Source organism: Condylostylus longicornis, unplaced genomic scaffold, assembly GCF_029603195.1.
Source record: "Condylostylus longicornis isolate FDR11 unplaced genomic scaffold, ASM2960319v2 ptg000037l, whole genome shotgun sequence".
NCBI lineage: Eukaryota > Metazoa > Arthropoda > Insecta > Diptera > Dolichopodidae > Condylostylus > Condylostylus longicornis.
The window spans coordinates 252,501-267,657 of NW_026578006.1; the positions used below are offsets into that span (position 1 = coordinate 252,501).

At 24.0% G+C, this 15,157-nt stretch overlaps 1 protein-coding gene across 1 annotated transcript in view; it reads right to left on the minus strand.

Annotated features, from left to right (window-relative positions):
* Nucleotides 1-605: 605 nt before the first annotated feature.
* The window catches only part of LOC129608912 (protein Wnt-1), a 71,513-nt gene continuing 56,961 nt past the window's right edge, over nt 606-15,157 (minus strand). Inside the window, exons 3-6 of the mRNA XM_055520704.1 lie at nt 13,915-14,216; nt 2,038-2,320; nt 1,740-1,863; nt 606-939 (exon numbers count right to left, since the gene is read on the minus strand). Of these exons, the coding sequence (XP_055376679.1) occupies nt 633-939; nt 1,740-1,863; nt 2,038-2,320; nt 13,915-14,216 (1,016 nt within the window). The 3' untranslated portion in view covers nt 606-632. The remainder of the gene's footprint in view (nt 940-1,739; nt 1,864-2,037; nt 2,321-13,914; nt 14,217-15,157) is intronic.

Here is a 15,157-nt window from a genome sequence, read left to right on the forward strand (position 1 = left end):
CGCCACTTAATTCTTGAAATGAAGTACACACAAAAGCACAAATCCGGTAATAATTTTAATTTCTTGATTTTTAACGTATTTTCCTTATTACGATAATATTACTGTGGAGGTGCGATATTTTTATATACAAAAATAATGTAAATGTTTGCATTCTTCTCTACAATAATTTTGTTTTATTTAAATTTTTTTTTTCTTTTTTTTTTTTCTTCTTTTTTGGTATAAAACACTCTTATTATTTAAATTTAAAGATTTATTCTTGAATATTTTTCTCAGAATTCTTAATTAATTTTAATAATATAATTTATGTTTTTATAACTATTATATTAAATATTTACAATTTATACAAGCGCAAATAAGAAAAAATAAAATCCATGTAATAAATTTAAAAATTTTAAATAATTTTATTCATGCAATTAATTTTTACGAAAAATAAATCAAATACACAAAAGTATGGAATGAAAATACCATAAAAATTTTGTAAAATTTTTTTTTGTAATTCAATTTCACACATTATGCAATCCGTATATACGTAGGTATAAATATAATAAACAAAAAAATAAATGTAATTTAATATTAAAATTATTTTATTTCTGGATTGTACACACACACACAAATACACCTAAATATATGAATTAAAGGCATGTATGTATTGTTTTTGTTGTTTTACATAATTTACATTTAACTTCACAACACCAATGGAATGTACATGCACAACGTTCAACAACAGCTACCTCTTGTGTTCTATAACCTCGACCACAACACATTAAATCACATCCATCAACACCTATTGATGTATCATTACATTGTCGACCATGTGTACCTTGTATACCAAGACGGGCATTCTTTTCACAAAAACCAGGTGATGGTTCTAAATACACTAAATCTTTAACACCTGGTGGTTTATGTTCTGGATTATATGGTTTAAGTTGAAAATGATATCTATTACATATAAAAAAGATTGGAAGAAACAAAAAAAAAAACAAGAAAAGAAAATTAGAAAATTTTTTATGAATTTTTTTTGTTTAACTTTAATAATATTATGCATATTTAATTTTTATTTACATAAAATCATAATTTTCTTGAAAATAATTTATTTTAAATTGCAGAATATGCAAAATATGAATAAGAGAATTTTTATTTCATGGCTACATTGTAAGAACAATTCACATGTTCACTTTTGTTATCCCTTAAATTATTTATTAACTTAATTTCAAAAGGATTAGTTCCGATTATTATTTTAATAAAGATTATTTTTGTTTATATGTAATTATTAAGTAAATCACAGTATAATAATATATTTTATATTATGACAATTGAATTCAGGTATGACGGTTTTCAGTTTCTGGAACATTTTAGATTATGATGCCACACATAAAATATTAAAATATAAATTGAAACATAACTTGTTCAAAAAAAGTTGAGTTTACATAGAATTTAATATGTGATATGTGAGGTGGTGTGATATTTTCAATTAAAAAGGGTATATGAAATGAATTCTTGAATTAAATTCTCGAAATTCTGACCTTAAATACGTTTTCAGTAATTTTAATTTTTGAATTTAGTTAAGTTATACAGAAATGAAAATTATGTTTCATACGTAAAAAATAGAGCACCACATTTTAAAATTGAATATTGATTAAACTAGTTCTTTGTTTAATAGCTTAATTCTCTTGATACCTGCACAAAATCTTAAAATACATAATATTAATTTAATTTTTTTTTTTCATACAAAAACTTACCTATTATTCTTTTTATGATGACGATTTCTTGATCTAACAGAATTTCTTGATATACTATTCGGACTTGATGCAATATTATTTGATTGTAAATTACTTTGCATATGTTTTATTGAATTTTCAATTAAACCATTATTATTATTATTGTTATTATTATTATTAATATTACCACTATTTATATTTCTTCCCAATATATTACCATTTGAATTCATACCATTATTACCGGTATTACTAATTTTTGATAATGATAATGATGCTAAATTATTATTTCCATTATTATTATTATCATTATTATTATTATTATTATTGTTATTAGCATTACTATTACTATTTGCATTATTATTTGCATTATTACCGTTATTATTTCCATTATTACCGTTACCATTACTGTTACCATTATTTCCTCCAGCATTATTACTACGTAAACTATTACTAACTAATACACGTGATGCACCATCAAAACGATCCTTTAAATTATCACCAATAACACGAAAATTTGCTAAACGCATCCAACATGTTTTTACAGTACATGAACCAGACATTCCATGACATTTACATTCTTGACGCATTTCAGCTTGTACATGCTATATAAAAATAGAGGTAAAAAACAAAAATAAATAAATTAAAAAAAAAAAATCAATGACATTTAAAAACATTAAAAATAAATTACAAAATTTTAATAAGAAAAATTAAATAAAAAAAATAATTGAACAGAAGATCTTAAAATTGTGATAATTTACTTATTAAGTGTAAAAGGAAAATATTTAAAATTTAATTAAAAATGGCAAAAAAAAAAAAAAAAATACATAAATGTGTGTAATAAACAGGAAAATGTTTTAATTATTTTGAAATAGTAAAACTGAGCGTATAAATTGTATTCAATCTTTTATAATCAGTGAAAAAAAATCTATAGTATGGACAAGAACCATTTTTGTGGTTTGTGATACAATCAAATTACTTATTAAGAGAAATATTAGTATTTTTTGTTGTGTTGCTGTTGCTATGTTGCAGATATTTATGTTTGTTTTGTTTCTTTTACTTCAACTTATGTGAAATAGTTGAAAGAAAAAAAAAATTAATTTGTTTTTCTGTTTCAGTTTTTTTAAAACATCTTTAACATCCTTAACTGCAATAATTGTTACTTGTAATAAAATCACATTTTGTTTGTTTGTTTTTTCTTTGTTATTAAATTTAATTACATAACATGGTATCAAAAATTTGTTTCTCCATTTAAATCATAGTTTGGATCGGATCTATATTGAAATAATTATAATTATATAGACGGATAGGTGTATGTGGATTGTTTAACATTTTAATAATTGTGGAACATTATTCCAAGTATAAAATGAATATATACAAGTTAAATATTATTGTTCTTTTGTAGAACAACGTTTAAATTATGGAAAATTCGAGTTTGGAATAAAATTATAAATTAATGAACTGTAACTGGATAATTATTGCTGATAACCACTAAATTAATGTTATTATGCAGCCCCTAGTTGTATGCAATTTTTTATATATTCTATTCAAATATGTGTGGTGTTTTTTTTTGTTATCCCAATGAATAAATTTTTGTTTAGTAAAAAGAAATATAAGATGTGAAATTAGCTTTGATTTATGTGAGTTACGAAAAAAATCCTGCCTTATACTTAGTCTTATCGTAGCTATTTGGGTATAAATCACTTTGAAACATTCAAAGTAACTCTTCAAGGTGTATGTGCCTTTGTAAACCTAAGGTGCGTGTCGGGAATCGATCTCTTGTAAAAGCACAATATACCAAAAATTTCTTTCTCCTGTGGGGATAAATTCTAATAAGAATAATGTGGGTAACAATAAATGTGGGTAATTTGCTCTTAGCAAATATGCAATAATTTTTTGTGCATCGTTTCTAGTCGTAAACTGTTGTCACTCAAAACTCAACTAAATTCTTAATTATTATTGCATTGAATTAAGTACCAATTCACAATTTAATTTCAAATTAAGCGTTATAGTATTTCAATTCACAATATTTTTTTATAATAAAAAATTTTATTTATTACAATTTTGCTAATAAAATTTTAGTTACACATTTTTATTAAATGTGAAATATTAATTTTTTATTTTCAATAAATACTTAATTTTAAGGCCAACATTATTGGTAATAAAATTTAATTGAATAGTTTTTAATTTAACGAAATATTTTTTTTTGTTCATTAATTACTGTAGTAAATTTATTAATTTAGGATGAGATTAAAAAAAAAATTTTTCATCTCTAATTTAATTTTAATAAAATTTTTTTTTTATAAAAATCTTAGGAAAAAAATAAGCTATAAAATTAGAATAATTTTTTATTAATAATTTTGTTTTTAATTTTTTTTTATTTTTTTAAATAATGTAATTAAATAAAGATAAAAATAAAATTAATATGAAAACTACTAGCTTTAAAATTTACAACAATTTTTGTAATATTCGTTATAAAATTTTTTTGTATTACGATATTATATATGTATATATATATATATACATATGTGCATTGGTATAGTATTGGAGTTGAAGTATTATTGCCACACAAGTCGTATAAGGACAGATTAAGTATAAAGTATGGTGGCGAAATATCTATAAGAGAAGGAGTTAGAGAAGAAAGATTATGGGCTAAAAAGAAAAAGAATTGATTTTTTCATTGAACAAGTTTTTAAAAAAATTTTCTTGTTTCTATATAAATAGTTTCTCTTAATTTTGTATTATGGTTTTTGTGGTCTTTTTCTTTTCTCTAGCCATATATTAAAATTGGTTGACAGCTAATAAAAGTTTAATAAAATCATTTAAGAAAAAATATTGTATCCTAATCTATAAAATAACCACTCTTATAAAATGTACATGCATATATACATACATACATATACAACTGTTGCAATGTAAGATTTACGTTCAAATACACATCCATTTTCACATAAAATTCACGTGTGTATGTATATGTAAGAATTAATGCGCAAATTTTCTTTAATTTCCAATTGGAAATTTTTTTTTTTTTAGCTTTTTCCGTTATTGTAGTTGTTATTTTCTGTGTATATTCACATATATATACATTTTATGTTCATTTTCATTATATTTGCTCTTTAAACTTATCGTCGGATTAAAAAATTTTCACCGTATAGTTTTAAAATGGTAAGCATGAGTTTTGCGCATTATTGAAAGTAGTTTAAAATAAAGTTGGAAGCAAAATTAAAGAAAAATCAATAAAAACAAATATATGTACATGTATATATGTGTATAAATGTACAAATATATCTATAAATGCAGAAAATATTCAGTATTTAAATACACAAGGGAATTTATGTCGAGGTAAAAAATTTTATCACAAAAAATCATTGGAATTTAATTCAAGTAAATAAATAAATAAATAAAAAAGTAAAATAAAATCAACAATTTTTATTATATCTAGCATATAATTCAAGATCAGTCAGTCTGAATGTGTAAATTATAAGATTTAGAAAAAAATGGAAAATTTTAATTCAGGATTTTTTTTGGTATATGTATAGGTACATAGAAATCTATTTATAAACTAAGTATTACCACAAGTAGTTGAAAAATTTTTGTTAAGTAATTTTAAAATCCTGGAAATATTTTAAACATATTATTGTAGTTTCTCTTAATTAAAACTGAAACTATTGAATTGCTAATTCCCAACATATAAGAATGAGCGATATTACTTTTAGCTCATTTTGCAAATCCCGTCACTCCTTCCTGCAATGTTCTTTAAGTCTACAATGTTCTGAATTGAAAACTGTATGAATCTTACTTGATTCTTGCCTATCACAATAATTTTCTAAAACTGTCTTTTGATTTATTAGTCTCCCAGGAGACACTCGATTTATTACACTCATATCTTAGTGTGTGCGATTCGATACCGCAGAATCAGTCAATGCTTCAATAAATGATTTATTAACCTCTTTTCTCATCAATATATCTCCCGTCTTATTCTCTTCTATGACAACACAGTTAACCGGTACTGTCGAATTTTAAATTTTTTGGTTAACATTTTAAATAAGTTGGCAGCAATGTATTAAATCTTATTATTTGTATTGGTATAATGATTCGAATTCGATTACATTCATTTATGTTTTCGTTTTCTATTTAATTCAAAATTCTATCCATTTTTGAATATTTATTAACAGTTATATAGTGCATTATAATGCAATCAGTTTGATTTATATCCTTGTTCGATTTTAATAATTATAATATATTTTATTGCAATATAACTAACTTATTCATTAAACTCCTTAAATTCTTTTAAAAAAAATTAAAATTAATGTTTCTTTTGATTTCTTATGCGAAATCGTAACATTGTTATTTATATATATGTATGTGCATATATTTCTTATGTCATATATAAATATACATACATATTTATTTCTGTTTTGCACTATTTTCAAATCATTTAGGCTATCATTGTTGACGTGACAGAAAAACATAACAAACAAAAACAAAATATTTTTTACGGCAAAGAAACGCATTTGTTATTTTACCATAAATGGTAGTAAAGTGTAAAAATTGTAAGATAGTCTTTTTCTTAAATCTCTGGGGATGTATAAATTTCACAGTGTATATTATTGATAATCAATTGACAACACATCAGATATGTACCATGAATATAGTATGTGTATATGTATATTAATCAATGATCTGATCAGAATTCATCTAAATAAAGAAAAAAAATTTTAGTTCATGTACTGAAAGTTTAAACTGAGTGATGTTAAAATTGTAACACGAGCAGAATATAAGAAGATAAATTTAAAGGTGTGTAAGTTTTCCTTTACAAATATTTTCAATTCTTTCATCAATTTTACACATATTTATGTTTAAATGGCATAGTATTTTAAAAATATTGAACTTTGTTTTTATTTTTTATTTAATCTACACATCGATTTTATTTGAGATTATTTCAAAAATTTCAAGTATATAATTCTGTTTTTTAACCATAATTGGTACGTAGAAAAGTAAAGCCTTTGATCATTACACTGCATATAACTTCAATTGTCCGTTGTCACTTTTTAGTGAATTATGGAATTTTAATTTTAAAATAACAACTATTGTCACGAGTCAAGATTATTTCTCATTGTTTTTAATATGAAAAAAAAAATTTCTACCCTATATCCATATATTTGGGCAATTTGAAATACCTAAAGTCCCAATCGAAGTGCAAGTTTATTTTATTAAAGATGATTTGAAAAATAGAGAGATAAATATCAAAAAGAGAGCAAAATGTGACGCCACTAGTTTGGCAGTCAACTCTTTCGTAAACTTATTATGAGCACGCTATTTAATAATACTTTATAATACTCAAGCGACAACAGCTGCTTATCTCAATCTAAGGTTAAATATAGTGTTTATTGAAATAACTGGAATAAAATAATGCTCATCATCGTCTTTTTTGTTAATTTTATGTAATGGTAGACACGATTATTGCTACTTTAAAGCTAAATACGTGAATTACAATATTTACTTAATTTTAATACTACTTTAAAGCTTCTTATGTTTGTAATTGTGTAAAAAATTTCAAAAACAGAAAAAACCTTTCAAAAACAATATAATTTTTTAATTCGTTTTGTTCGGTTATCACTCAGGCACGACGAGCGAACATTAAAAAATGAAAAATTTTTACTGATGGCACAGGAACCGAATTATGTAAAAATTTACCACCGTCCCTACTATAATACTTAAAGAACAAATTTAATTCATAAGTATAATTAAGTAATTTTCAATTAATAAAACAACATAATTTTTTACAAATTAAAAAAACATAAATTTTATTATTAAAGAACTAATTTTTCATAAACTTTTTAACATTAAACCTTAATTTTTTTTTTTCAATATTACATCGAAACCAATATAAACGAATAGAAAAAAAAATTAAAACATATTAATTAACACAAAAATCAAATATACTTGTCAGGTGTTCTTACGACAACACAATTTTTCTTATTTATATTACAAGCACATTTGTAAATACAGAAATATCAACAAATAATTAATACATAAGTGAATATATACAGCTTATATTTATATCTATAGTATATTCCAAAGATTAGATTAAAATAAATTAAAAGAAAAAAAAATATTCTATACAATTGGGCATAACTTCATGGTACTCAAAAAAAAAACAAAAACAAAATTAAAAAAAATTTAAACCGTCTTCGATTCACTGACCTATCTACCTACTTAACATTATTATTATTTAATTAACATGCAAAACGTCTAAATTAAGAAACAACTCAGTTTTATTAATTGCCATTTTGACCACCACCAAATAAGATTATCATACAGTCAACTATACACACAAACTTGTGATTTCATAAACACATACACATATAAATAAAAAATTACTATTAAAATACACTTGTTTATTTTTATTTAATTTTTCTTTAAAAAATAAAACAGTAATATTTATACACGAAGAATATTATGAAAAGTGATTTGACGCTGTTGGTTACTAACAATTTTTATTAAAAAATTTATTAAGACTTTACTTTAGTAATTAAGCAAGCAATTTAAATAACAATAACAACAAAATAATAAATATAATATTGCAAATAATTTAAAAGACTAAGCACGACAACCAAATATTACCAAATTAAATGAGATTCTCACGAGATTATTTTTTGCTTTTTTTTTTAATTTTTTGTGAAATATGAATTCAATTTTGTTCAATAATTACTTCATTTAACGGTATATTAAATAATTTTAGTTGAAATTAGAGAAATTATTCTATATTCCTATTAAACATGTCCATATTTTTGAACCAATTTAATTCAATTAAAAATAGAAATTTAAATCAGCCAAGTATTCTGAAATTTGCATATTTACATATTAATATGCTTTCAAATATCTGTAGCAATATGTTCATAAATGTAGTAAATTAAAGCTTGAAAAAATAATGGCTTAATAAATGTAATGATGATGAAGATAAGAGATTAAATCAACAGCAAAAATAAATTATGTGATTACATTTTGTTTTTTTTTTTTGTACCATATTAATCCTAGTATTCACTTTTCAAAGATTCTTTTAGCTAAAATTTTGTGTTCTGAAGGTACTCTGAAGTATACAGTACTAAAAAGGGAAAGAGGAAGGTATAAAAATCTTTTAAAAAACATTTTATACGTAATTTGTTTGCCTATATACAAAATGAAACAAAAACCAAAACGAAAAAATCTGATGTGGTTTACACATAATCGAACGCGAATAGTGAAAACATTGCCTAGCTAGATTATGAAAACGCGTCTTCACAATTTTAAGGAGTCTAATCCCACGTGGAATGTAAATTTTTCGCTTAGTAGAGTTTCATTTTGTACCGAATTAAATGCAGAGTTCGTAAATTAATTCCTGTAACAATCATGACTCAAATACTAAATTCCAAGAAATGTAAAATCGGCCCCTATAATTCGATTTCCGAGCTCTGATCTTTCAAAACAAATTTATAGGTTCATCGTTTTAACACCATATTGAAAACTGGACATTCGAAATTTGATGCCATTGCATAACTTTTCTTATTTTATGCAAAGCGGTTGGTAGGAACCGTTATTTAATTTTGAATCCAACGTAAAAATCGTTTTTCCATCAAATGTATATGAAAAATATATGAAAATTTATCGGTTATTAACTATCAACTGTCATCTGTGAAACGTCAACTGTCAGATATCACCTGGCAAATTTCAACTTTTAAACGTCAGCTATCAAATGTCATCTCCCAAATGTTAATGGTCAATTTCAAGAAATTTCATCAATTAGTTCCGAAAATATGGTGAAAAATGTAAAATTGGCCTATAGTTTAGTTTCCGACCCATTAAAACGAAATTTGCTGCAAACACATAACCTCCCTTATTGTATGCAATGCGGTCGGTTGAAATATAAATTACGATATCCCAGGTTTTTTGTGATGACAATATGAATGCATCTTTAATATGAAAACATAGAAAGTTAAAAAAATCGCAACAAAAAACAAAAAGAGAAATATTGGAAAAAATGCGAATTCCACGCAACATGCGCCAATATGTTGTCGTTTTAATGTTGTGCAAACAACGACCTCCTCTTGGGAGGACATAAATATTAAATATCTGTACGCACATATTTATATTATGCATAAAAATCCTTACACATATAAGTATACTTAGAGTGTTATTAAATGAATTGTGCAATCAAAGTAAAAAATAAAAGTTAAAGTTGGAAAAGAAAGCAACAATAAATAAAAGCGAAACCTACCCCAGTATCAGAATTTCTTTTCAATACAAAAATATTCATATAGCCATATTTATATAGTATATTAAGAGAAAAATTATGAAAAATATTCTAAATATCGAGATATAAATTCGGAATCCTGCTGAGCCGATAAAAAAAAAAAAAAAAAAAACAATTTTTTTTCCTTATGCTTTCAATATTTATTTTACTTATTTTGCTTTTTTCATTATTACAAAATTTCCAAGATTTTTTGTTTTTACAGATTACAATTCTATATGTAAGTATTAAAATTATAATTACAAGTGCGTCCTAATAAAAAGGAGAATACTTGAATAATTTTGAGCCTTTGGTTCATTTTTTCATCTGATTCAAGACGAAGTTTTCGATCTTTATTTGAACTTTTTTGTTTCTTCACCAAATATTTTGTTTTGGTATACCCAAAAATATATTAGTTGCGTTGTGGAGCCATTTGCAGAATTGACCCGCAATTTTAGAAAAATTCAAGAATCTTGTCGGAAAAGCATTACAAAAGAAAAATAAGTTGAAATCAGGTGAGACTTCACACGAATGGGCACACTTAGTAGGCGTTGTCGGTTTATAAGAAAACCTGGTCTTGAGAGCGAGACCTGTAGCAAAGGAGAAGGGTTAGATTGCTGGCTCCGTCGTAACAGCAGAGGAGCTGCGGTACTATATGTGTCAGCTCCAATACTTACTCGGGAGATACAGTAGATTTTACTTTTGCTATGGTGGATGGAAGTGCACTATTGCCGAAATACCGTTAGTCTACAAATTTAGTTACGCTACTGTAACGGAGTTACAGTAGATTTTACTTTTGCTATGGTGGATGGAAGTGCACTATTGCCGAAATACCGTTAGTCTACAAATTTAGTTACGCTCGGGAGCTGTTTTTTTTAATTCACTTTTCTTTTTTGGATCAATTTTTAAAATAAAATTTAACTTCTCTTTTTTTTTCGAATAAATCGTAAGAACTCGGAACATTTAAAGTGAATTGAGAAGGATTTCTTTAATAAGTATATAAATATAAGACAATATCGTTCTTCTGATCTTTCCTTTCTGATACATCAATTTAATAATGTTAAAGTTTCAATAATCTTCGAATGAAATTCGAGCGTTACAAATAAAACAAAAAATTACTTTTTTTTGTTTGGTTTTTTAAAATTGAAATTAAGTTGTAATTTGGCATTTTTATTAATAAACGACAAAAAAAACAGTTTTTACAATTATAGGATATGGTATTTAGGCCAATAAATAAATTGCAATACCAATAATGTGGGCCAAAATATTCGGAGATAATTTATGATAATAAAGATTTGTGGACTAGTCGTAAAGTTCTTGTAACTTTAATAATAATTTTCAGAGAAGATTAATCGGGATCGAATATATCGGAGAAACCTATTACTATTGTGTAAAGAAAAAAGTTTTTTAAAAATTTAATTAGGAGGTTTAAGTGTTGCCTCTAATACAACATAAATTTGATAAATAAGTTTAGGAAAGCTGAAAAGTCTGCAATTTTTTCTAATAGATAACAATTTCAATTAAAAGTTTTATGACAAAAATAAATTTATCAAAAAATATTATAAAAAGTAAAATGAAATTCGGAATACCATCATATTATTAATATTTTATTGCAACGAATTTACTAAAAGGATTGTATTAAAAAATTGTTTAAAATGAAGTTATTTCCCTCTCTTCCTTCCCCTTTCCGATTCATCAACGTTTTTCTTTGATAACATTATAAAAAACAATACAAACAAAACGAGAAGTTATGCATTAAATAAGCAATTTTTTAATTAAGAAATAATTAAGTGAAAACTTTAATAAAAAAATATACATATATCCTACATGTTTGTAAGTATGAATATAAGTTATATTATATGTGTATAACAATTTGTACAAAAATATATAATATGTGTACACATATTTAATTCAAATAACGATTTGTAAATTTTTAAGAGGAGGAACAATAATATGAAAAAAAAGAAGAAATATTTAATTTTTTGATTTCCCAACTGGTTGCTTTTATTAATACACACATGTATATATATGTTATACATGTATATATTATTGTGTTGCACATATATACTCGTAAAATATAAATATTTCTTAATTCAATTATATTCGTGGTGGTCAATTGGAACTTCTGATAAAAATCTTTTGTTGATGAAATTGATATTCCAAACATGAGCATACACATAATTATGTAAACATTATAAGCATACAAACATTTGTATATATATATATGCTTATAAAAATCGCAAATATATATACATTCTTACATATTATACATACATACATGACGTATATTATAAAAATATATTAAGTCAAAAAAAAAAAAAAAATCAGTGGCGTTTATTTAATATGCCTTTTATTTTTTGTTCTTGTTGTTTTTATTTCTGAATTTTTAATTCACAATATTAATATTGATAATAAAATACAGTCGGATTTCTTATACGAGAAAACAATATGCAACAAATACACGGCTTATTCAACAATGTTTTTTATTTCTTTTAGATCTTTTAAACGTTATATTGCACTTTTAATGTTATTTATGAATCAAAGTATAACATTATACATGTGAATATAAACAAATTTTAAGTCGTATATATGTATATATATGAAATTACTGATTCATATATACACATATATATTATGTGCATATAGTAATAATTATTTAATTGATAATCTGTTAACAACGGTGATTATTATTATCGACAATATATTAAATTAAAATCATGTATGTATGTACATATGTTGCAAGTTTAATTCATATATAAATGAGCGTATATATATATAATATATATATATATATATATATATACATATATATTAACTAAATGTATGTAAAATATATAAATTGCAATTGAATTTTTTATATTGTAAATTTTTAAGCCAACTATCATCAATAAATTTTATACAAAAGCGTGTAACGATTAAGACACGTAAATAGGTTAAATAAAAAAAAAAAAATTATATTATAGGTTTTCCTCTATATAGTTTCAATAATAATTAAGATTTTAAAATAAGAGAAAACAAAAAAAAAATATATAATTGTGAAAATAATTTTCAATTAATTAATAAAACATATAGTAATGCAATATCTACTATAATATTTGCAGAAAAAAAAAAAAAAACTATGTGAATTAAGTTTATGGAGTTGAATATTAAAATATAAGAGTGTATTAGGGTACATATAGTTAGGTAGATCAAATACATATACACATAAAACTGATGTACAAATATTGAATAAATTAAAATGTGTATAATATGGCAACCTCATAAATCATTAGATTAAGTGATTTATTAGGTAGACTGTTTCGGCATAAAATCAAGTAATTATTGTAGACTGCGAGAATTTAAAAATTTTTTTTTTAAGGTTTTATAATTTTTATATACTTAAGTATTAGGTTATATATGGTTGAAGAATAAATTAAGTATTATTGATGTGCATTTAATTGTAATTATTTTAACAATTTAGATTAATGTTTTATATGCGCGCCATACACAGGAATTGAATTTCAAATATTAATATGAAATTATGACATTATTAGTTGGAATTCTCCGTGCAAATGCTTTGAAACTTTTGTTCTAGCAATTTGGAAGATAAAGTCTCCAAACTGACTATATATGAATCCAAAATATTTTGTACATTTAAAAGCTGCACGAATCATAATTTATTTATACGAAATGTGTACTTCTCATGAACAAATTAAGATTTAAAGGTTAACTAACAATCAAACTGTTTATCTTAAACCCTGTAAATCAGTTTTTGCTCCATTTTTCATTTTAGATCTATCACAAAATATAAGAATTTATTTACGAGCAAAAGTTTTTCAATATGAAAGTTCATAATTAATTAGATATTATTTTACAAAATTCTTATGAGTAAGTACTTAAGAGTTATACATACATTTATATAGTATAAATTAAAATCAATTAAAAACTTACCGCTCTACCAGCTTCATTATTATGTAAATTCATTTTTTCTCTTAAATTTCGTCCACGTTCACCGGTATCAACAAATTCACGTGAAAATTTAAAACCAAATCCAATATTATCAGAACAACCACCCCATTCCCAATCTCGTACACCAGCAACAGCATTTAATTGATGATTTGTTTGTGGTGATTTCGATTGATGACTATAATCACATGTACATGTATCAATTGTACCTTCACTACATGCTCTTGCAATTGAATGTGTTACAGCTGCACTTGTTATTGCATAAATAAAAGCTGTCTCACGGCATCCTAAAACAAAAATAAAGATAATGGTTTGAATAAATATACTTATATATATATATAATAGAACAAATCAATAGATAACTATAATATGGCGAAATTTTAAATTAACAAGTTGCAATTGTAAAAAAAAAAAAAAACGTTTTGTAATTTGAGAAAAATAATGCTATCGATTCGATTTAAAAAGGGTAAAATCACCTCTAAAAGTAGTTAATTTCAAGCACCTCAAAAGTGTAATTAATTTCAGTCTCATTTTGAGTGATTTACATTCTACACTGCATATTAGCATCGAAATTTTAACGAAGAGGATTGATGATAGCAAAATCTGGTATTAATATTAATTGAACTGTAAACAACTTATTGTAAACTGAGAACCTCGAATAACCAACACAAGAAATTCTAATGCATATCAAAATATAGAGGAGCTTTTTTTCATTTGAATAAGTTTTGATAGTTTAAAGCATACTTCTCATCTTCTCAAATGCTACCATCAAATTATCTCACTCTTATTCTATTTCCTATTCAATACGTATTTTTTACTATATAAAATACCTTCACATTTTTGTATCATTAAGTGTAGTTAGGAGTTGAAGGTATTATCATCAAGTATGTCATTATTTTCTTATTCCATTTCATTTGTCGTTCTAATTTTTTAATATTACTTGCATAAAGCTTTCACATTTCACACAATATATTTCAAGAGAGTATTTATGTAGTGTACTTATGCACAAAGAGTTTAATTGTGATAAATTTAACTGATTTTTTTTTTTTTATTGTTAATTGATTTGCGGAATAAGATTGCAAAGGTGATAGCTGAAATATCATAAACAAATGTTCATATAATATAATCTTATTTCCACCTATTTATACATATGTACATACACTCAATCAGACTATCACAGATTTTTACAAATTTCTTTTATAAAATACTCTTTGTATAATCTGTTTTC